Genomic DNA, 22728 nt, shown 5'->3' with positions numbered 1-22728 from the left:
AAAAACACAGCCTTATGAGAAAACGGTTTCACATCTATCAAGACAATTCACTCCTACATTAGACTAATATATTGCCAGGCACTTTGTTGTGTAGAAACAGAGATAGGAGAAATTAAGTTCTCGAGGTTCAAGCTGCTGGTGTGTAGACAAAGAATGAGAGCGGGAGTTAGCAGTGGACCGAGATAGAGCTGTGATGTTTAGGGAAGTGTGTTTGTGTTGATGCATTTGAGCTGGATGATTGATCTGTCTAATCATCATTTAAGTTCTTCTTAAAGAAACTTTATTACTCTCAGCTAGCTGAGGACAGCACAGTTTTACAGAGCTGATGGGCAAGGACATAAATTGCTCTAAGATAAAATACACAAGCGCGCACGCACACACACACACACGGATAAAACCGTTTCAGATGTACTAAAACATATAAAGTAAAGCTCTTTTGTTTTGGGTTTTGTTGTGTTTCTTCACCAGTTAACCTTCCTGCAAAGTGTTGTGTCCCCCGCCCATCTGAGAGTGTGATGAATGAGGGTAGAACTTTGATGTAATGGAATCTGAGTCCTCTAATCAATAGTTTCTCCCCTCCAGTGACAAATAGACACCCCCTTTACCCAAATTACATGGACTCTCATCTATTGCGTCCCATTGATACGATCCAATAACATTCCATTAAGGCTGGCTGCAATTCCGTAAAATTGAGAGCAGTTCCATGGAATTATAAATTCATTCTGAACAGAAGAGATCAATTTTTTTCATTCAGTGTCAACAGACTGGAATGTTTAACATCAGAAATATGAATTTGTTGCAAGTCCACTGTATAGCTTGTTGGCAGATGTTATTGATAATGAATTCACACGTCTACTACTAATGCATGGAATAACCGGTACACGGTTGATATGATATAAATTTAACCACCAGTAGAGATTTTGACTCTACCGTCTAACCACGATTGTGCATGAATGTTGACAAGCTGCATCAACGCTGGGCGAAACGCAGCAGTGGCTGCACCGCAGTGTGCGTGAATGAAGACGTGCTTGTAAAAAAGACAGGGTAACATCAGTTATATGGACCTGGTTTGGGTATGAGGACTTGGATGTTGAGCAGAAAACATATTCAGTAAAATACGGTGTGCAACAGTAAAGTCTTATCTGTGTTTAATAGCCTGGTAATGCTAATTCCCTTAAATGCTGTAGGTTTTTTAACACACCGTGAACACACAGGCTTCCAAACTGGACAATGTAGTTTGAGCAAATATCCCTCTGCAGTTTTATCTGTTTCTCCCATTTAGTAAAAAGGTCTAGTTTTAAAGCAGCTCCTCCCTCTCTCGCACCGTGTTGCTGGTGCGCACCGCAGTTGGTGAGACAGACGCAGATCAGCTCATCTGAACACAGATCAAAAGAAGGGAACAAAATTGGATAAAGCCTTAAACGCTGTTTAATATAGTCCAGAAAAATGCAGCAAAGCATAATTTTACCTGCAGTTAGACACTTAGCTTCTATGAACAAAAGGAAAAAGTGAAAAATAAATTAATTAATCAGAAAAGCAAGATGAAATGTTAATTCGCTTTTTAATCTTTTACCTCAGTTCAAACTAATTAGAATTTTGTTTCCATCACATTTAGCTAGTACAGGTCATTCTAAAAAATTTGCATATTGTGATAAAGTTCATTATTGTCTGTAATGTACTGATAAACATTGGACTTTCATATATATTAGATTCGTTACACACAACTGACGTAGTTCAAGCATTTTATTGTTTCTAATATTGATGATTTTGGCATACAGCTCATGAAAACCCAAAATTCCTGTCTCAAAAAACTAGCATATTTCATCCAACCAATAAAAGAAAAGTGTTTTTGATTCAAAAAAGTTAACCTTCATATAATTATGTTCAGTTATGCACTCAATACTTGGTCGGGAATCCTTTTACAGAAATGACTGCTTCAATGCGGCGTGGCATGGAGGCAATCAGTAGGGCTGTAGCGAAGCCTCGACGAAGTCGACGGCTCGATTCTAAAAATTTGTCGACGTCAGATCCGGAAGTCGACGCACCGCGCCCACTTGTTGCATCCCCAGGAGTTTGTAAATAGAGGAGGAATCTGCCTGTTTTTCCTCTAGTTCGCCCTCTTCTCCGCCTTCACTAACATCTCCGCCAAATACCGAAGACCCGGAACAACGTCCGTCCACTACTAGATTATTTTCCTGTTTTGCCCCTTTGTCTCCCGGCAACGGACAACAACTTCCGGGGTCAGATGCGCTGCTTCGTGCCTACCGCAGATGTAGAAAATCACCGGGAGCGCTTCTCCCTTCATTAAGGAGCTTCTTTCAGACATGAGGAGAGCTGTTTTGGTGGTAGCAGACTCTCCTCCATGCTGGTCTGTTTGCTGCTGGGTGTTTTTGGTTTATTTAAACTTGGTAACTTGAACTTAACGTTGGTAAAGCTACTGTTAGCATCTTCGCTAACAGCTTCTTGCGTTGGGATAAGCTGTTACGTTTTGGTTTAGAGTTCATCTTTTTTGTGGTGTAGATCTCCCTTTTATTACATTTAGAGTGTTGTGGGTTTTCGGTTTAGTGTAAAATATCACCTGAGTTTGGTTTAACCCGTAAGACCACTCGCCTCACGCACATAAGTGACCAAAACAAAGCAGCATGGAGACACTCCATCTTCTACCACCTCTCAGGCAGCAGCCTGCACTCCCAAGTTCTACATGTCACCAGAACATAACCAACCAACACAATAAAAGCAGTGTTATACAAAATGGAAGGCCTGTAGTGTTTATTCTCTTACAGTAAGAATTTATCAATTTTTTTGAGGAATTTATTTGAGATTTTCTGGTTTTTGTTAATTGTGCAATAGAAAAATAATCATTAGATTAATTTTCTAAATAGTCATTAGAATAGTCGACTATTCGATAAAATAATCGTCAGAATAATCGTTTTAAAAATAATCGTTTACCCCCAGCCCTAGCAATCAGCCTGTGGCACTGCTGAGGTGTTATGGAGGCCCAGGATGCTTCGATAGAGGCCTTAAGCTCATCCAGAGTGTTGGGTCTTGCGTCTCTCAACTTTCTCTTCACAATATCCCACAGATTCTCTATGGGCTTCAGGTCAGGAGAGTTGGCAAGCCAATTGAGCACAGTAATACCATGGCCAGTAAACCAGTTACCAGTGGTTTTGGCACTGTGAGCAGGTGCCAGGTCGTGCTCAAAAATGAAATCCTCATCTCCACAAAGCTCTTCAGCAGATGGAAGCATGAAGTGCTCCAAAATCTCCTGATAGCTAGCCCCATCCAAAACTGAAAACCCCTTGTCCTTGATAAAGCACAGTAGACCAACGCCAGCAGCTGACATGGCACCCCAGACCATCACTGACTGTGGGTACTTGACACTGGACTTCAGGCATTTTGGCATTTCCCTCTGCCCAGTCTCCCTCCAGACTCTGGCACCTTGATTTTCGAATGACACGCAAAATTTGCTTTCATCCAAAAAAAGTACTTTGGACCACTGAGCAACAGTCCAGTGCTGCTTCTCTGTAGCCCAGGTCAGGCGCTTCTGCCACAGATTTGGTTCAAAGGTGGCTTGACCTGGGGAATGCGGCACCTGTAGCCCATTTCCTGCACACGCCTTTACACGGTGGCTCTGGATGTTTCTACTCCAGACTCAGTCCATTGCTTCCACAGGTCCCCCAAGGTCTGGAATCGGTTCTTCTCCACAATCCTCCTCAGGGTCTGGTCACCTCTTCTCGTTGTGCAGCATTTTCTGCCACACTTTTTCCTTCCCACAGACTTCCCACTGAGGTGCCTTGATACAGAACTCTGGGAACAGCCTATTTGTTCAGAAATTTCTTTCTGTGTCTTACCCTCCTGCTTGAGGGTGTCAATGATGGCCTTCTGGACAGCAGTCAGGTCGGCAGTCTTACCCTTGATTGAGGTTTTGAGTAATGAACCAGGCTGGGAGTTTTTAAAAGCCTCAGGAATCTTTTGCAGGTGTTTAGAGTTAATTGGTTGACTCAGATGATTAGGTTAATAGCTCGTTTAGAGAACCTTTTCATGATATGCTAATTTTTTTAGATAGGAATTTTGGGTTTTCGTGAGCCGTATGCCAAAATCATCAATATTAGAAACAATAAAAGGCTTGAACTAATTCAGTTGTGTGTAATGAATTATAGTATCATATGTAGGGTGGTAAATGTTGTGCTTTTAAGCTTAATATATTACCTTTACTTATGACCAATAAGCTGTGATACTCTATATAAATAAAGAATATCAACCTGCTTGGTCTTTGGATGTTAAATCAGAATATTCTAGGATTCTTTTTTTTTTCAGTGATCAAACACACTTAACATTTGTTAATTTCATTTCATGATTAATTGACTCATATGAGCTGAAAACGTTCACTTTATTCAGAGAGTGGACACTCCTGCGGTGTTATCAAAGAAGGCTTTGTTTGGGAACCCAGGCTGACATCGTGTTCCTCCTGAAATGACAACAAGGTTGCAGTTTCCTTCTGGGCTCTTTGGAAGATGGTGTAAAATCCACCTTGGAGGATGGAATTAGGTCTGCAGATGACCAGTGGCATGTAGGTCAATCTGTAGGTGACCATTTCTGGACATTACAGAATCTAATATATATGAAAGTCTGATGTGTATCAGTACATTACAGAGATTAACGGACTTTATCACAATATGCAAATTTTTTGAGAAGGACCTGTACTGTATAAAAATCCAATCATCTTTATTAATTTTATGAGAATATTTGTGTAGCATTGTTTAAAAGAGAATCATAAGTCACCATTAAAATTGTTTGAGATGTTTTGTATTTTTTATTTTTTTTATTTGTTTGGAACATTAAATATTCTTTAAAGGGATACTTTGCAACTTTTTCATATTTTTAAATACTTTTCTTGAGCCAGTATGCGCTAAAATGACCCTTTACAGGGCTAATGAAAGGCCACCCACTATCGCTCCCTAAGGTGGCAGCATATACTCAAAAATGTATGTGGTATAATTTCTGTTCTCAGGGTTTTTCCTGCATTCAAATTTGCATGGCGACCGCCTCCAGCTATTTTTGTACTGCCCCAGCCTGATTTCACTCTGCCCCATGCTAAATGGATGTTGTTTTATCTGCAATTGCAGTGTTGCGCCACTACAGGGGCGCTGTATCAGCAGCGGTTCACCGAAAAGCTCTAAAACCGCTGCAGAAAAAGAAGATCAAAAATTGCTTTTCTCACAAGTTGGTACATATTGATGGTATTGACGGCCTGGTTTTCCCCCAGGCTCGTCCATATAAGAGCAGGGCTGTACAGTGCGACGAAAAAACTGTCTGTGCATGTCTGTCTATTTTTAAACGTAGCACTGGTGCAAAATCTTTGAATGACTATTTTCCCCAGAACTTTATTGAACAAAAGCAAGTTAGTTACGTGTAAGAAAAATGCTTTTTACTGGTGCACAGTGTGGTCATCTGGACGCAGTGGAGGAAAATAAAGGAACCAGCAAAGGCACAAAGGCAGAACCGGTCCAAAGTTTGGGATAAAAAATGCAGCTACACACAGATTGGCTAATGCTAAAGCTAACAGGTAGCAGTCTCACGATCAAGTGGTGCACAGACAAATATATGATGATCATAAAACTAAGAACGACTTACTCTACAAGTGGATGAAAAGTCCCCTCCATCCATCCTGTTTATTGTGCATCCTGCAGCGCTATGGATCAGAACCGCTGCAGATACGAGTCACATTACTGCTACAAGTCTGTTCCACACACAGGAGCAGGAAGTACGGCAATCCATTGTAGTATATAATTCACAAACGCATCTATCTTTGAACATAATTTAAACTGGATTATTGCCAACCTATTCATAATAGACATGCCACCATTACATTGTTGGCAGCAGAAATTAAATGTTATTACCATTTCCAATACAAATTCATGTTAATGAAATGCATTATATTTTACTGGATATATTTATGTGTTATTTCGATTAAGATGATTGTCATTAATACTAGGGCTGGGGGTAAACGATTATTTTTAAAACGATTATTCTGACGATTATTTTATCGAATAGTCGACTATTCTAATGACTATTTAGAAAATTAATCTAATGATTATTTTTCTCTTGCACAATTAACAAAAACCAGAAAATCTCAAATAAATTCCTCAAAAAAAATTGATAAATTCTTACTGTGAGAGAATAAACACTACAGGCCTTCCATTTTGTATAATACTGCGTTTATTGTGTTGGTTGGTTATGTTCTGATGACGTGTAGAACTTGGGAGTGCAGGCTGCTGCCTGAGAGGTGGTAGAAGATGGAGTGTCTCCATGCTGCTTTGTTTTGGTCACTTATGTGCGTGAGGCGAGTGGTCTTACGGGTTAAACCAAACTCAGGTGGTATTTTACACTAAACCGAAAACCCACAACACTCTAAATGTAATAAAAGGGAGATCTACACCACAAAAAAGATGAACTCTCAACCAAAACGTAACAGCTTATCCCAACGCAAGAAGCTGTTAGCGAAGATGCTAACAGTAGCTTTACCAACATTAAGTTCAAGTTACCAAGTTTAAATAAACCAAAAACACCCAGCAGCAAACAGACCAGCACGGAGGAGAGACTGCTACCACCAAAACAGCTCTCCTCATGTCTGAAAGAAGCTCCTTTATTAAGGGAGAAGCGCTCCCGGTGATTTTCTACATCTGCGATAGACACGAAGCAGCGCATCTGACCCCGGAAGTTGTTGTCCGTTGCCGGGAGACGACGGGGCAAAACAGGAAAATAATCTAGTAGTGGACGGACGTTGTTCCGGGTCTTCGGTATTTGGCGGAGATGTTAGTGAAGGCGGAGAAGAGGGCGAACTAGAGGAAGAACAGGCAGATTCCTCCTCTATTTACAAACTCCTGGGGATGCAACAAGTGGGCGCGGTGCGTCGACTTCCGGATCTGACGTCGACAAATTTTTAGAATCGAGCCGTCGACTTCGTCGAGGCTTCGCTACAGCCCTAATTAATACAAACCTAAAGTTACTGAAATGTAGGTCAAATATTTAAAAATATTTTAACTATAAATATCAGATGGGAAAAAGGGAGCTAAACACCAATTTGATGCATATTTTTGAGCCTTTGATAACAAGAGTCTGTTATTTCAGCCTGATCATTTTGTTGTTTTATTTCATATTTTTTAGCAGCAAACCAGTTTTGTTTCACTTGAAACGTTGTCAAATGGAATATTCAATTAATCAACAGAAGAATAGATTAGAACACTTAACGAAAAAATATTTTGCCTTTAAAAAAGTGAGGCAGTTGAATGCACAGAGAATGCATGTGCTGGTGCATGGTCAGGATGGTACCACCTCTGCCTCAATTTGAGCCAGGAAAAACCCTGGTTCTGTTTACCTCTACTGCGAGGATGAGCAGGTAATGACATCTTTTTTTTTTTAGTCAAGCAACTGGAAATTGGCATGTGACTTTTATTTAGCAGAATTCTGGACGATTTACACTACTTTTGTGTTTGACTTCCTTTTTTGGCCCTATCTGAATTGCAAAGTTTGATGTGTTCTGGAAGCGCAACACAAAAATAGACTCTAAGCATAAATTTAGTGGAGCAACACATACACTTCGTGGGCGTGTCCAAAACACACTGCTTTGCGGCCAGTGGAAATGCACCCATTTGCTATAATGGTGGCTGGTTGCTACGCTTGGTGGAGGTTACCTGATGCTTATGCGTGAGGTGGAAAGGCCTAGTTATATAGTATATAAAATCAACTTGATGCTGTTAGGACACCACAGACATAGCCCATTTACTGGAAAAACTACCTTTTATGTACCTCCGCTGGCATGCAGTGCTGGAAGGAGCACCATACAGCAAAATAAATAAATAAATAAAACTGCTGTCATCAGAAAATGTAGTTGGCACAGAAGCATGTACATGACCTGTTACAGTAATTAGCTTGTAAGCATCAGCCTGGCATTGATGTGTTTTGTGTGTCTTTGCACACACCATACTCTGAGTTTATACTTCCTAGACACCATACTTAAACAGAGTCCTTAGAAGTGTATGGCATTTTTTGAAAATGCTTAAATTTAAAAAAATATATCTGTGTGAAACTAGTACTACTACTAATAATAATAATAACTAGAAAATTCCTGAAGAAATGTTAAAATGGACCTGCCCACTAGCACAAGATAGTGGTCACGTGCTATATAAGCCAAATGATATTTGGGTGATGTTGGGGCGATGACCCAAAAATTGTAAAATTGGGGTGACGTTGGGTTGATCACCCCAAAATCATTTTATACCACACTTTCTAAGGCTGAGTTGGTCGTTTTGATGCATCATCTGTGCAGGTGCACGCTCCAGATCAAGAAAATATTTCCCCCACAGAGCAAATTTTTGCGCGCAGGCATCCCTGCACGGAACATTTTGCTTTTCCTAGGTGTCATATTTGATTGTGCAATATCATTTGAATGACACTGTAATCAACTCATTAAAAAACTGCTTCTTTCACCTCCAGAACATCTCGAAGGTTAAACCTTTAATTTACAAGAACAACCTGGAAATGGTCATTCATGCTTTTGTTTCATCACAACTGGACTACTGTAACAGTCTTTTAGCTGGTCTAAATCTCAAGCAACAAAAACACTCACAACTAGTGCAAAAAAACTGCTGCACGACTATCGTCTGGAGTTTATGGCAGCGTATTACCGTCGGTGTGGAGAAAACAATAAATGATCATTTAAAAGTGAAATAAATGTTGTTTTAACGATAAACATTCCCAAGAAAGATGATAAAATAGTTTTTTACATCGCAAGCCCTGGCTTACGATTTTAATTAATCTAGGCCTTTATGAACCATTAAAGCATTTAGAAATATTTTCATATGTATTCTGATGTTTTTGATGTTTTATTATATTGCCTAATAAAATCTCATATTCAGACAAATTCTATTGGTTTATTTTCTAAGCAGAGCAGCTGTCTCATCCTCAAAAAATCATTGATGGTTCCTTTTTTTTTTTATTTCCACATATTATTGTCACAATAAATAAATATGAATGTACAGGTCATTTTCCTACGTGATTCAAAAGTGTATGCCTGTTTGGTAAATGTGGCCCAAATGTTTTTGCAAATGTTGGTCACTGACTAGCAGCTGATTTGTCACTATAAGTCACATGACCAGCGCTGAACATCATCAGCAACATGGAGAGAAACAAATATGAGCTGGAGGAGCTAATTTGGAAGGAAAAGGCCCATCTCACCATTAAAACATTGTCAGGGAAGTCTGAAGTTTTACAGTTTTCTGGGAGTTGCCAGTGATGGAGTGAAAACACTTTACACGTAGTGATTTTTTTTTTTTTTTTTTTTTTTTTTTTTTTTTTTTGTATTTTTGTTTGGTTTGTTTAGAATCATTACACCTTAAAACACATCTGCTGGGACTGTGAGGGAGTGGGAATGATGCTATTGGGATGGGTGGGAATAGCATTTTTTTCTTGCTTTCTGGGATTGGGACAAGAGCATTTATTTTTTACGATGGGAGTGGTTTGGGAAAGCAAAGAAAATCCATTCCCGTGTCATCCTCTTGTGAACACACACTTCCCAAATGTTGATGCAACGTTTGTGGGGGTGCATGCTGCCGTTCGAGCAGCAACTGCTATTGGACCTATAAAGGGTTAATGAACAAATGCGTAATGAACACACGCAAAATGAAAATTGTTTAGATTTTTTTTGCTAATTATTTTCTCCATGCACAATCGCACACCTCCCATGGCCAAGTCTTGTTTTGATGTAAAATTTGGGGGTGCACGCTGCCGTTCGAGCTGCATTAACATCCAAACAACTCTGGCAGACACCAGTAGATATGAACACATAACCCCAGTGTGGCCTCTCTGCACTGGATTCCTGTTTATTTTAGGATTCATTTTAAAACCTTACTTTTTGTTTTTGAGTCCTTGCTCAGTTATGGCTCCCTCCTACATCTCCAAGCTGCTGACTCCCTACGCTCCAACCAGAACCATGCGTTCTAGTTCCCAGGCCCTGTTAACCGTAAGACCCGTGCTGACATGGCCTTCTCTGTAGTCGGGCCATAGTTATGGAGTAGCCTGTCCTTGCATATAAGGACTTCTCATAGTCTCATAGTCATATCTTTATTGAAGACACATCTTTTTAATCTGGCTTTCAGTGCCATTTGACTCTGGCATTTGAGTATTTTTTAGATGGGTTTTAACTTATTTGTTCCTACAATTTTTCTGTGTGTCTTGTTTTTATTTTACATTTTTAGTCCTTTACTCATTTTATTGTTTGTGTTTTATTGTACATTACTTTGGGGGCAGTGTGAACTGTTAAAAAACTGCTATACAAATAAAATTTGACCTTGTATGTAGTCTTGTTATCCTTTCATATTTTGTCTAATTCATGGTTATTTTATGTTGTTTTTTCCTTTGAAACAGACAATAGACTGTAACACAGTGTGCCTGTCAGAGCTGGAGTTTACAACTGATTTTTGCTTGAAGATACTAAACACTGCAGACTGTACGGTAAGAAGCACAATCACATCTTTTTTATTTTATTTTTTTATGATGCTGATGTATCACCTGCACAAAAATAAAATTGACAGAAGACATGCAGCTCCTATGTACACATGGCTTTTATCTTCCAAACAGAAGGTTTTTTTTTTTTGTATTTAAATTGTAATAAATCCAAGTGTCAAATGATTGGGACAGAAAAAATAACCAGAACCAATTTTGTTCATCCACTATTGACATCTGTCATTTTTCAGGGATGCTGTGTGAAAGGAACATGGCAGTACAAACAGACGAGTCATCAGTCAGCACACACTGATTTATTGTGTTTTTGTTGAAGAGGATGTCTGTCATTTAGATATTTCGTAGTTTCAATTTCAATCAGAGATATGAGGCAAAAGTGACTTGGAAGATCTGTCATACAACATAGTAACTGTTCACAGCCTGTTTTCTCTGTCATTATCTCTAATGCCAGCACAGATTTACTAAACAACTCACATTTAGTCCCTGAACACTGAAGATAGTTGTCATCGATAGTGTGTCATCAAATGGCCACTCAATCAGAATTTTTTAATTAATATTTATGTTACTATTGGTGTTCTAGAATATTGTAATAAAGAACTTCCTACAATCAAATAATAAACATCTCTTGCAAACCGAAGGCACTTTAATGCAGATGACCATGTGGTACCACATCATCACATGTGTGGATCAAGAGTTTCATCTTAACTAGTTGCAGAATAATGTGTTTATTGCGTGCACGTCCAGGTTAGTTACTGTGATATAAAATCTTTAAACAACTCAATTATAGTCATTTGCCAGGCAGCCCTTGACTTCTTCCCCAGTGATCAGAAAAGTGTTGCAATCCATAATAATACATCATAATCTAATTGTTTTATTGCATCATTACATCTACAGGAACTCACGTAAAGTAGTAATTACATGTAATTATATAATTAGTTAAATATTAATGCTAAATGGTTGAGTCTTGTTCTTTGTCTCACACACACACACACACACACACACACACACACACACACACACACACACACACACACACACACACACACCAGTGATGAAAAAGCTAATACATCATTATCGCATTAACACATTAGTTACATTGACACCAAAAAATATTTTATGGCACGTTAACACATTTGAATTAATAGTCATTTTTTTAAGTCTGCTGCTCTTTGGCTCTGAACACAGTTTCTAAACTTGCTAACATGAATTCTGCGTGCGCACACTTAACGCAGTGCCTGTCGCAGTGATATGAGGGAGGTGAAAATATGTGAAATAAAAATTCTGATGTGTGAGTGAGCGAAACAGCATTTACAGGTACAGAAGCATCTGCATTAGTGACTGTACACCAAACTGTGCATGCAGCTATGGGTTATAGTTGTACAGCGGTTACGAATGAACACTTTCTCTTCTTGTCCTCTCCTCCACCCACCCCCCGAAGAACCCTGCTTCAGTGATTTATTGGCCACTTTATTGGGTACTCCTTGCTAGTACCAGGTTGGACCCCCTTTTGTCTTCAGAACTGCCATAATCCTTCGTGGCATAGATTCAACTAGGTACTGGAAACATTCTTCAGAGACCTTTGTCCATATTGACAAGATAGCATCACGCAGTTGCTGCAGATTTGTCAGCTGCACATCCATGATGCAAATCTGCCATTCCACCGCGTCCCAAAGGTGTTCTAGACCTCGTGAGTTTTGAGGCCATTTGAGTACAGTGAACTCATTGTCATGTTTAAGAAACCAGTCTGAGATAATTCTAGGTTTTTGACATGGTGCATTATCCTGCTGTAAGTAGCCATCAGAACATGGGTACGCTGTTGTCATAAAGGGATGGACATGACCAGCAACAATACACAGGCAGGCTGTGGTGTTGTAACGATAATCAGTACTGTAATGATTCGTTTGTCACATCTTGCGTAAGAAACCATCAAAGGGGAGATTCCATAGAAAATTTGAAATCAATTTGGTGTATCTTTGGTGTATAATTTAAAATAAGGCTAACTGTAACTCTAAACACTCTGTGTGATGAATGGATCTAGGTGTGAATGAGGCAAGATGGATGGTGTAAGGAATGTTGTTATCAGAACTCTCGTTTTCGGAGAAGCATTAGTTCTGTGTGGGAGCGAATGATTGGCTCTAAACTACAGTTGGAGTTTCAAAACCACATGCAGATGCTATCTTGCTGCTCAACATACCCTTGACGGAGACCTCCATCGTAGATCCAGAATGCCAGGTCCTCGGACCCCCCTTTGGTACCGGAGCCGATGAAACAGCGTACGGTACGATAGACTAGTCTTGGGATTGCCTCCAGGTAAGAAACAGGTGTTTTTCAGTGTCAGCGGGACCCTGAAGGGTCAGTGAGTTCAGCTTTTACTCTGAAGGAGCGTTGCGTCAGGTGGAGCTTGCAACAGGTTTTGTTATCCAGCTTATCAAGGTTCCTTGTGGTTAAAAAGTTACGAGTGGCCGGCTCGAAACTCTAGAACGTTTGAACTGAGTTAAGGGTGACGTGGGAATTAGTTTTATAATTCAGATGTTTTGATTTATGATCGAATCAGGATTTGACAACAAAATAAACACAGCACAGACCACGCAACGCGTCAGAAAGGAAAGCTCTGATTGGAGAGACAAAAGGAATGTGTCATGTGATTTTAACATTACGTGTGATAGGAGTGTCCAATGCTTCTGTACCAAGTTAATTCTTATTATATCGTATATATTATTAGCATCGTTTTAACCTCTTTCACTGATGCTTTATACATTTTTCTGTTTAATTAGGGAGTGTTGCTCTCTTCTGTGGGAGGGATTCAACCCTCTTACCCCCAAATTCCACTACCTCCGCTCCTCTCTGACACGAATGCCGGAGCAAAACCGGTCCCGTTGTAGTCAATCAGAGCTATTCCACTACTGCGGCCGTGCTCCGGCAGTGCGGCGCCGTCCTCTGTTCCGGCGTCTGGCAAAAATAGAATCGATCCTATTTTTACCAGACGCCGGAGCACCTCTGCAGTCAATGGACAGAAATCACAACCGCCCAACAGGAAAAGGAGCAAGCACAACTTCCGTTTTTCACAATAAATCGATAAACAAAAGGCGTTTTTTGTTTCATATGCACAGGTTTAACAACTTTTAACAACTATCAATGGCGGCTGAAGTTTAAATGCACAAAAGTAAGCCATGAATACAGTTTCTACTATCAAAGTAGTCTCACTTTGTTGATCCAAACACTGCTGATCTCTCAACACAAATGATGGGCAGATTAAACAGTTCATGCCGATGCTTCTCCCACACAACGGGTGTTTGGATCTAACTTCCGCGTTTATTGCTCGGACTGTATCGCAAGATCTCGAAAATCCCGCGCATGCTTGTTTGCCCACCTCAGGTCTCCGCACCGGAGCGGAGCCGTTGTAGAGCCGGTACCAGTAAAAATTGAGTTCGGAAGCGAGCGGCTGCGGAAGGCGGGGACGGAGCGGAGGTAGTGGAATTTGGGGGTTAGAGACAAATCAGACTTTTTATATGCACAGAAAGATGTGTTACCCAATAACAAAAATGCATGTAGCCATACGTAGGAATACTCTGAGTAAATAAATGTCTTATTTGTAGTGAATCCTCATCATTGTTTTTTCTATTAAATAATTTGTATCAATAAATGAATGATGATCATTTTAGTTGTAATTTGTATGTCAGCTCTGACAAGTCAATACACTTCTGTCCTTGTCGAGGGTCAGCTAAGCTTGGAGATTGAAGGTCTGTAGGTCCCTTTGATAGGATTTGGGGAGCCTGTTTCCTCTCACCTCCCATAAACACCGCTCACTTCTGTCTGCAATACAAACAGTAATTGTATGACTACAGAGTGGCTTTACTTTTGTAGTCCCTGATGCTGTGTGGAACGATCCGTCGGTGACAAAGCTCATAGGGTTGAAGCAGCTTTGTGTCATGGTGTGTAGAGTTTGCACTGCACTGTTGGGTGTACTGGTTTAATGGATAATCAATAGGTAGTTATTATCTGGCCTGTGCTCTCTGAGGCTGGTGGAAATAATGGGATTCGTAAACATCCTCTCATTTTTCCTGTCATCCCTGTTCTGTAATTTAAAACATCCCATTTCTATTTCTAGGATGTAAGTCCAGACATGTGTGGAGCAAAAGAAGTGGTAGGATAATATGAGACATAGTTCTAGTTAAAACTATTTTTTTCTGTGTTATTCCTGAAAGTTTACTGTTATAAAAATGTGTGAGGGTTAGAAAAGCACTCCGCTAAAAGATTTTTTTTTTTTGCCCTTCGAATGATTTATAATTTTGGTATGCTGATACAATTGTTTCATCTAGGTATTCCTGACATTTTTATAGCAGATGTTCTGTGTACGTGTAGTCATTTGTGTAATGTAGGTACTTGCCTCCAGCATCCCGTCTGCTCATCTTGGTTTTTGCAGACGCAGGCCACATTTGTATCATAAAGATACTGATCTGCAGTCAGTGTGGGCTGTAGCTTCTCAGTAGTAGTGAGGGGTATAGTGTGTGAAGGGTATACTGCTTCTGGACCAGTGCTTAGGGATTGGTAAGGGGTAGCTGTTGCCTCTCTTGTCCTGTGATTGAACGCCTGCTTTTGTTCTCTTTTCGACAGTCCATTCATCTGCTCAGCCTGCCTAACCTTGCATTAAATGAACAGCACTACCCCTGCGTCTGCGTCGTTCCTGCAGAAGACACATTTTTTTGCTCATACTTTTTTATATTTCCTCTTTTTCCTTTTCCTATCACTTCCATCTGACATGCTCATTGCCTTGTTTACACGGTCTGCTACACTCATGGAATTAGAACATACAGATATCCTTAAAGTTTCATTAAGACTTCCTTTTGCTGGGCTTCTTTATCCTTGTTTTGCCTCCTTTTTGCCCTTACAGCAATGCCATCATCATGATCACTCACCTGAACTGTAGAATTGGTAGCAAAATCCTAAATCCTGGCAGTGATGTATGCTGATGGTGTGGCAGTAGAGAATAAAATTCTGTCCGTAATTAATTTTTACGCCGCTGTCTCACTGCTGCTTACATAGTTACTGTAGAGCTGCAGAGAAAAAAATTCTGTGCAATCCATCTCTTACCTGCTTTCCATCAAATTTAAATTGTGTGTCTAGAGGGCTGGCCTTCTGGACTGTCAGGTCAGGCACTCATCAACTCCAAGGACAAATTTTAGTACATTAGGAACAGGTTTGTTAATGGAAAAATCCACTCTTCACTCCTCACAGTACATCAGTACATATAGCATTAGAAATTAGTAGAGAAACTCTTGTTTTGTCAATTTATATATTCACTTTCACACACACATACACTACCAGTCAAAGGTTTTAGAACGCCCTAGTTTTACCAGTTATTTATTGCAGTTTAAGTCATTCAAGTCCAATGAATAGTTTGAAATGGTACAAAGTTAAGTGGTGAACTGCCAGAGGTTAAATAAAAAGGTAAGGTTATTCAAAACTGAAAAATAATGTACATTTCAGAATTATACAAAAAGGCCTTTTTCAGGGAACACAGCTGTTCTGCAGCAATGGAGGTTGATCAAGCCTTGAAAGCTGGTGCTACTAATTCCCACAGGTGTTCCAACTTTTCTGTATTACTTACAACCCCCTATGTCTGCATAACAGCAGTGTTGGAACATACTGTGTTACCATTGTTGGGTAAAAAGCTGATTTTCACCTTCACTTTTTAATAGTATTGTTTTTTCAAACAGAGTTCATTAGCCTTATTCACATTTAACGTGGCAAATACAGTATTGGACAACCATACCCTCATGAGCATCAGTTGAACAGTACTGTACTGCAGACAATAGTGTGTTGCTACAAAAATGATGAGAATAAGGCAATTAACAATGGAAGAGAGACAGACCATCATAACACTTAAAAATGTAGGTTTTTCCTACAGATAAATTGCAAAGTCAAAGTGTCAGCAAGTACAGTTTCCTTCACCACCAATAAGCCCTCAGAAACTGGGACAAACTCTAATAGGAAGAGGTCTGGCAGACCCAAAGCCACAACTGCATCAGAAGACAAGTTTCTGAGAGTTAACAGCTTGTGTGACAGATGGCTCACAGGATAACCTCTTCAAGCACAGCTTAATAGTGGTCGCAAGTCTCAGTTTCAACAGTGAAGAGAAGACTTCGAGCTGCAGGTTTGACAGGACGAGTTGCAGCAAGAAAGCCACTGTTAAGATGCCAGAATAAGAGAAAGAGGCTTGCCTGGAACATGCAACACCACCATTGGACTACTAAAGACTGGAAGAAGTTATTATGGACTGATGAATCCAAATTAGAAATCTTCGGTTCATCACGCAGGATCTTTTTATGCCGTTGAGTAGGTGAAAGGATGGTTCCACAGTGTGTGGCACCAACTGTCAAACATGGAGGAGGAAGTGTGATGGTCTGGGGCTGTTTTGCTGGATCCAGGGTCAGTGACTTGTACAGAGTGAGAGGCACCCTGAACACAAATGGCTACCACAGCATTCTCCAGCGCCATACAGTACCCACTGGTATGCGCCTAGTTGGTCAGGGGTTCATCCCACAGCAAGATAATCACCCAAACATAAGGTCAAGCTATGCCAGAACTACCTCAGGAAAAAAAAAACAAGATGGTAAGCTTGTAAACATGGAGTGGCCAGCACAGTCTCCAGACTTAAACCCAATCAAGCTGGTTTGGGATGAACTGGACAGAAGAGTGAAAGCAAAGCAGCCTACAAGTGCCACATATTTATGGGAACTTCTGCAACTGATTTGGGAAGAACTTTAAGAAGAATATTTGATTTCTATTGTAGAAAGAATGCCACGAGTGTTCAGCTGTTATGTCTGCCAAAGGTGGCTACTTTGAGTCAAACGTTTAGAATAAATTTTGGTCTATAAATTGATTCCATGATTTATTTTTTAACTCCATTTGCTTATTTGTACTATGCTTTCATTTCAGAGTGCAGTGTGACATTAAACTGCATAACTTCCAATAAAAAAATGAAAACATTGGGGCGTTCTAAAACGGTTGACCGGTAGTGTACATTTATTAAGCTATATATTACAAATTAAACAGTTTTGTGACATCCAAAGCCCCTTTTGGACATAGGGATGCACCCGTGCAGGTAACAGTATAGTCAGTCTTACACTAGTGTTGTACACTGGTCCATATAATTCAGTCTTACACTAGTGTTGTACACTGGTCCATATAATTCAGTCTTACACTAGTGTTGTACACTGGTCCATATAATTCAGTCTTACACTAGTGTTGTACACTGGTCCATATAATTGTAAAAGTAGTTTGTCACCATGGGACAAAAACCACTCTACTGTATGTATTGTGACAATCAGCTTGCAGTGGAAAACATCAGAAACTAACTCTGTAGCAAAGTCAGGCGAAGATGAAATAAGTCTAAGTAGTTGTGCATCATTTGGTCTGAGTAAAATACAAAAAAAAAAAGAAAAAAAAGGTTATCCTAAAAAATGAACCCTCCCACTGTCTTTATGGGTGACCCCGTGAGGAATGTTGACCATTGAGCAGGATTGATGCTTTATCCCTTGAGGTCCACGTGGCCGGGGTCAATAGTGAGCACCACCGTCCATTATGGACCTCAAGGGATAAACCATCAATCCTGCTCAATGGTCAGCTTTCCTCGCGGGGTCACACCCATTAGGACAGTGGGAGGGTTAAAAGGTGTTACTGACCCTTTGCACGTGACGTCACGCCACTCATGTGACTGCCCCCTTCGCCATGATGGATGGCAAAAAGACAGTTTACACCCATTGAAACTCCAGTGAAGCTAGTCAAAACAAGCCAGTTTGTAGCCTTTTATGGCTTTTATTTAGTTGATTTGATAGTAAAATGGTTTTAGCTTGCTGTGTTGTTGGCTGCACTAACAGACAAGGATGTAAACTTAACTAGTTTTGTTTTTTTAATAACTTTGATGGAGACTGAGGACGGAGATGAACTGCCGTGCCAAGCGGACTAACAGCCCTCAGATTTGCAGCAAACATGTTTTTACCGGATAAGATTAATGTTCATTTATTTCATGAGGAAGACAGAGACAGAGATAAATGTGATGTGTTTATACTAGTTATTGATAATCCTGATGGATGGGTATTTCACCACGGATAATGCCGGCCATCCGCTGTAGCGTAAAGCGATATAATTATTAACAATATTAAAGCTCCAATGTATGATTACATGTGTTAAAATTACGTTATTTATTTATTTATATGAGCGTCGCCGTTCAGAGATCTTCTAATTCCGGTGCGAGAGCAGCAGCTGAACCCGGTAACACCACCATCAACAAGGGATCCGAACTTTTTAAAAATCAGCTTTGGTGTAAAGTGAAACGGTGTTTACAGCATAAAGTTATAAATCCAGCAGGGTGAATTTAGGCAAAGTCAGCAACATGTTTACATCGGTGAACAGCTGCAGAGAGAACGTAAGCTAACGTTGGTAAGCCCCGGCTAGATGTGCTACTCCTTCTGATAACTGCACTGGGCATGAACTAGTTGAAGAAATGCTGGAGGTGTTTTGTTTTTGTTTTGGTCGCAAAAACAATTTTCAGGCTCTACTTTTCCCTTTGTTTGGTACTCGTGTCAATTACTGTTTACATGCAGCAGTTTGGACCCACGTGATTAGGTGACGTCGGTGCAAAGGATCAATTGCTGGGCCTCTTCATTAGAATAAGTCACCTGAGGTAGATGAGGCAGTAGTCAGAAAATTCTCTCACCGGTTTGGGTGTGAGTCGCTGCTCCAAGCAGAGTAGTTTAAGTATGTTGATGTCTTGTTTGTAAGGGGCAGTAAGGTAGAAGCGGACCAGCAGATAAGTGCTTCATCTCCATTAGTGACTGCCCTGCTCTGGTCTGTGGTGGTAAAAAAGAAACTGAGCTGAATGGTTCAACCCTTAATTTTAATGTCTGTCTTCTAACCCTAATCTGTGGAAATGAGATCATTGTTGAAAGACTGCTATTCTGGGTGCAAGCAGCAGCTGTGAGTTTCCTGAATGGTGGCCAAGTTCAGCCTTAGACACATGTTTAGGAGCATCAGTAGTGGTCAGCTTGGGCGTCTGACTGAAACACCTCCTGGTTACCTTCTCAGAGGTTTTTTAAACACACCCAACTGGAAGGGACCCTGAGGCAGACCCAGAAGTAACTGTAAGGATTATATATCCTCTGATACCTTGGTATCACCCTGGAGAAGTCATATAGTGTTCCTGGGGAAAGAAATTACTTTGTTTTCATGCTGGATCTTGCAACACATGGCATGGCGTGGAGGAAAATCAATTGATTTAGAGCATTTTGTTAGAATAACATCCTTTTGCATCTATTATTTATTTATTTTTCAGGAGTATTTTACATGATAGAGATATCAGGATTTTGGCCTAACCGTACTCCATAGGAACCACAGCAGGCCAGACCAGTCTGGTGGCTTGCCAATTACAGCTCGGTTTGATGGGCCAGTCACAGCGCCCTATTTGTTAGGTGGGCCAATCATAGTACTCTATTGGTTTTGTGGGCTAGACACCATGCTCTCTGTTTGCTCTCTATGTTTGGTGGGTCAGTCACAGCACTCTATTGGTTTGGTTGGCAAATCAGCTTTGGACAATTTAGACTTGGGCTTTTCTTTGAGACAAAAGTAGATAGAGGTACTCAAGTCCTTTAATTAGAAAAAATATGAATTTGCGTATTCTTCGACAATGTACGGCAGACTGCCCTGTTGACTGACATCCGTAGCGGTATGTCATGTTTGTTGTCCAATAGCATGTGGAGACAATTGGAAAGACAACTGTAGATCCCACTCCATGACTGAGATCCATCTATGGGTCATGGCCAGACTTTATATTCACATATATATGATGGCTTGCCAGGCTAAGGAGGGCCTGGATTGTTTATTCCTTGGATTGTTTTGATATCAATTTTGCCTTGCAGAAAGTGGTTTGCCAGTGTCCTGGTCAGACCCTTTTGATTCTAACTCATTTGACTTTTGATAAACAGACTAAAATAAAAGAAAGGTTGAACAGTCAGTGTTAAATCTTTTCTACAATTTACTTTTACTATAAAATATGCCTGAAAAAGTACAAATAAATGCATATTGCATGGCTTGACCCTTGCCTGTCTTGTGCACATCATGAGTGAGGAAAGCCGGCTGTAGGTTGTGTTCATCCAAAGCACATTCATGTTTGATCTCGGAACGGCTGGGTGGAGACTCCGAGGTCTATTGGGGGAATTCACACTATCTTGCTTTAGAGGTGGTCGTGCTTGAAATCTCCATGCCTGGATAAACCCCATCAAAAGCGCATTAGCCATCTATTCTCCCACCCCTCCCTCTCCTCAACCTCAATGCCCCTCCTTCTTCCTCTATTTAACCCCCCCACTTTCCTCCTACTACCTCCCCCACCACCATCGTATAATAGTATCTGGCCGGGCCACGCGGCTTGCTGACACACAGTCAGGCAAAAGCGGAGACATGATGAATTGCTCCCTGTTGGTGTTATCCATGATGATAATTATTAATTTTCCCCCTCTCTTCCCAGAGAATAGGGGCTGGAGAGCTGCTGTGTTGCACAGCCTCCTCTGTAGGCCGTCAGAAAGCCTGCTGTCATCACTTATCATAGACAGAGCTGAGGCCCAAGGCTAAACACTGATGAAAATGAAATGCATTCATTCTGATTCTGATTTACCCCTTTTCCTGTGCATGTTCCTGTGTGTGTGTGTGTGTGTGTGTGTGTGTGTGTGTGTGTGTGTGTGTGTGTGTGTGTGTGTGTGTGTGCGTGCGTGCGTGCGTGCGTGCTCACACTTTTGTCTTACCCCTTTCTTTTGCCGTCATCTCTTTTCCTTTCTTACCCACTCCCATTTGCCCCTAACTACTTAGTGATACCAGACTTTTCAAGTATAAGGTTATTTACCCTTTCATTGTTTTTTTTATTTTTTTTATTTATGTTTTTTCTGATATTTGGCACTTCCAAAAAGTGAAAAGCAAAACATAAAACAGATGGAAAGAATGTACAATGTCTGTTTATAAAAAGGGAGACAAGTTATCCTTAATTACACAAATCTCCTTAGTGGACACATTTAGTCTAATATTAATCCTTCTGAGCTCTGTCAGGCCTAACATATATAACACCATGGTTATGTAAGGTGATGAAGGTTAACACTCATTACAGTTATTAGTTATTGTTGCAACTATAAAAGCAAAACTACAAAAGTTCTGTTGAACTTTTGTGCTCACTCCTCACCCCTGCCACATGGACCCAAGGGATAAACCATCAACCCTGCTCAATGGTCAACTTTCCTCGCGGGGTCACCCATTAGGACAGTGGGAGGGTTAAAATAATTTGAAACTCAGTAATTTTCTACCTCATCGTCCACATTAAGTACTTGTCCTCACAGTTTGAGAGATCAGACGAAGTTATGGAAATGGTCCTTCATTTTGTTAGAGGACTTTCTTTTATCTTGTTAAAAAGCTTCTAATTAACAAAGTCCATTTTGTTTTCAGTCTTTAAAGTAAGTTTGAATCTCTTCACTCCTTTCAATTATAAATTCAAAAATCTCCCAAATCTTTTCAGATTACTCTGAAAGCTCTGATAAATGTCATGTCCCTTTTTCAGTCTTTTAACATGTTAAAAGCTGCTGATTGGATAGATTTGATGCAGCTCCTATTAAGTTTATGTCATCAGGGTCTTTATGGCTTGTCTGAGCACTTCTACATCATCTGTATTTAATACCTCAGGCCGTTATATTTCTTTTCTTGGATGTGATCCTAATACATATCAAGGGGCCAAAGTCTTTATCTGGCTTTCCATTTGAAAGTTAAACTCTGAAGCCAAAATTTAAATTGACCATATTGGCTGTCATTCGAAACTTACACAACATAAAAATGACAATCAATCTAGCTTACGAGGCGTTGTCATGAGCGAGGCGCGTTGAGGATGATCTCTGTCTCTCTGAGGGAGGTGAATCTGCTCTGCCTGATGAGTAATTATGGCTAATTTCCTAATTACCCCAGCAACGAGCTTCTCTGTAGTGTTCATTAAAAGCCATAATTGCATTGGGTTGACATGCTCTTTTATCCACTTTGGGTCAGTTTCTGGCAGCTTAGCAGTGAGCTTGCAGTGCTGCCCCTGCTTGTCTCAGTCGATAAAGGTTGATTGAAGCAGTGTGGAGTGTGTTGAACACAGCTTCTGATGGTGCTGGGTTTATTGAAGTTGCATGTGTTTCT

General features: G+C 40.4%; 1 protein-coding gene across 2 annotated transcripts in view; it reads left to right on the top strand.

Moving 5' to 3' along the window:
• Positions 1 to 22728, top strand: part of prmt3 (protein arginine methyltransferase 3) — a 119372-nt gene that overhangs the window by 71335 nt on the left and 25309 nt on the right. For both annotated transcript variants that reach the window (XR_008559332.2, XM_054732209.2), the window contains exon 13: positions 10426 to 10512. Coding sequence is in view for 1 of the 2 variants with exons in the window: in XM_054732209.2 (XP_054588184.2) it covers positions 10426 to 10512 (87 nt within the window). In the remaining variant the exon portion in view is untranslated. The remainder of the gene's footprint in view (positions 1 to 10425; positions 10513 to 22728) is intronic.

This window comes from Nothobranchius furzeri, chromosome 9, assembly GCF_043380555.1.
Source record: "Nothobranchius furzeri strain GRZ-AD chromosome 9, NfurGRZ-RIMD1, whole genome shotgun sequence".
NCBI lineage: Eukaryota > Metazoa > Chordata > Actinopteri > Cyprinodontiformes > Nothobranchiidae > Nothobranchius > Nothobranchius furzeri.
This window is presented reverse-complemented; position numbering and strand designations above follow the sequence as displayed.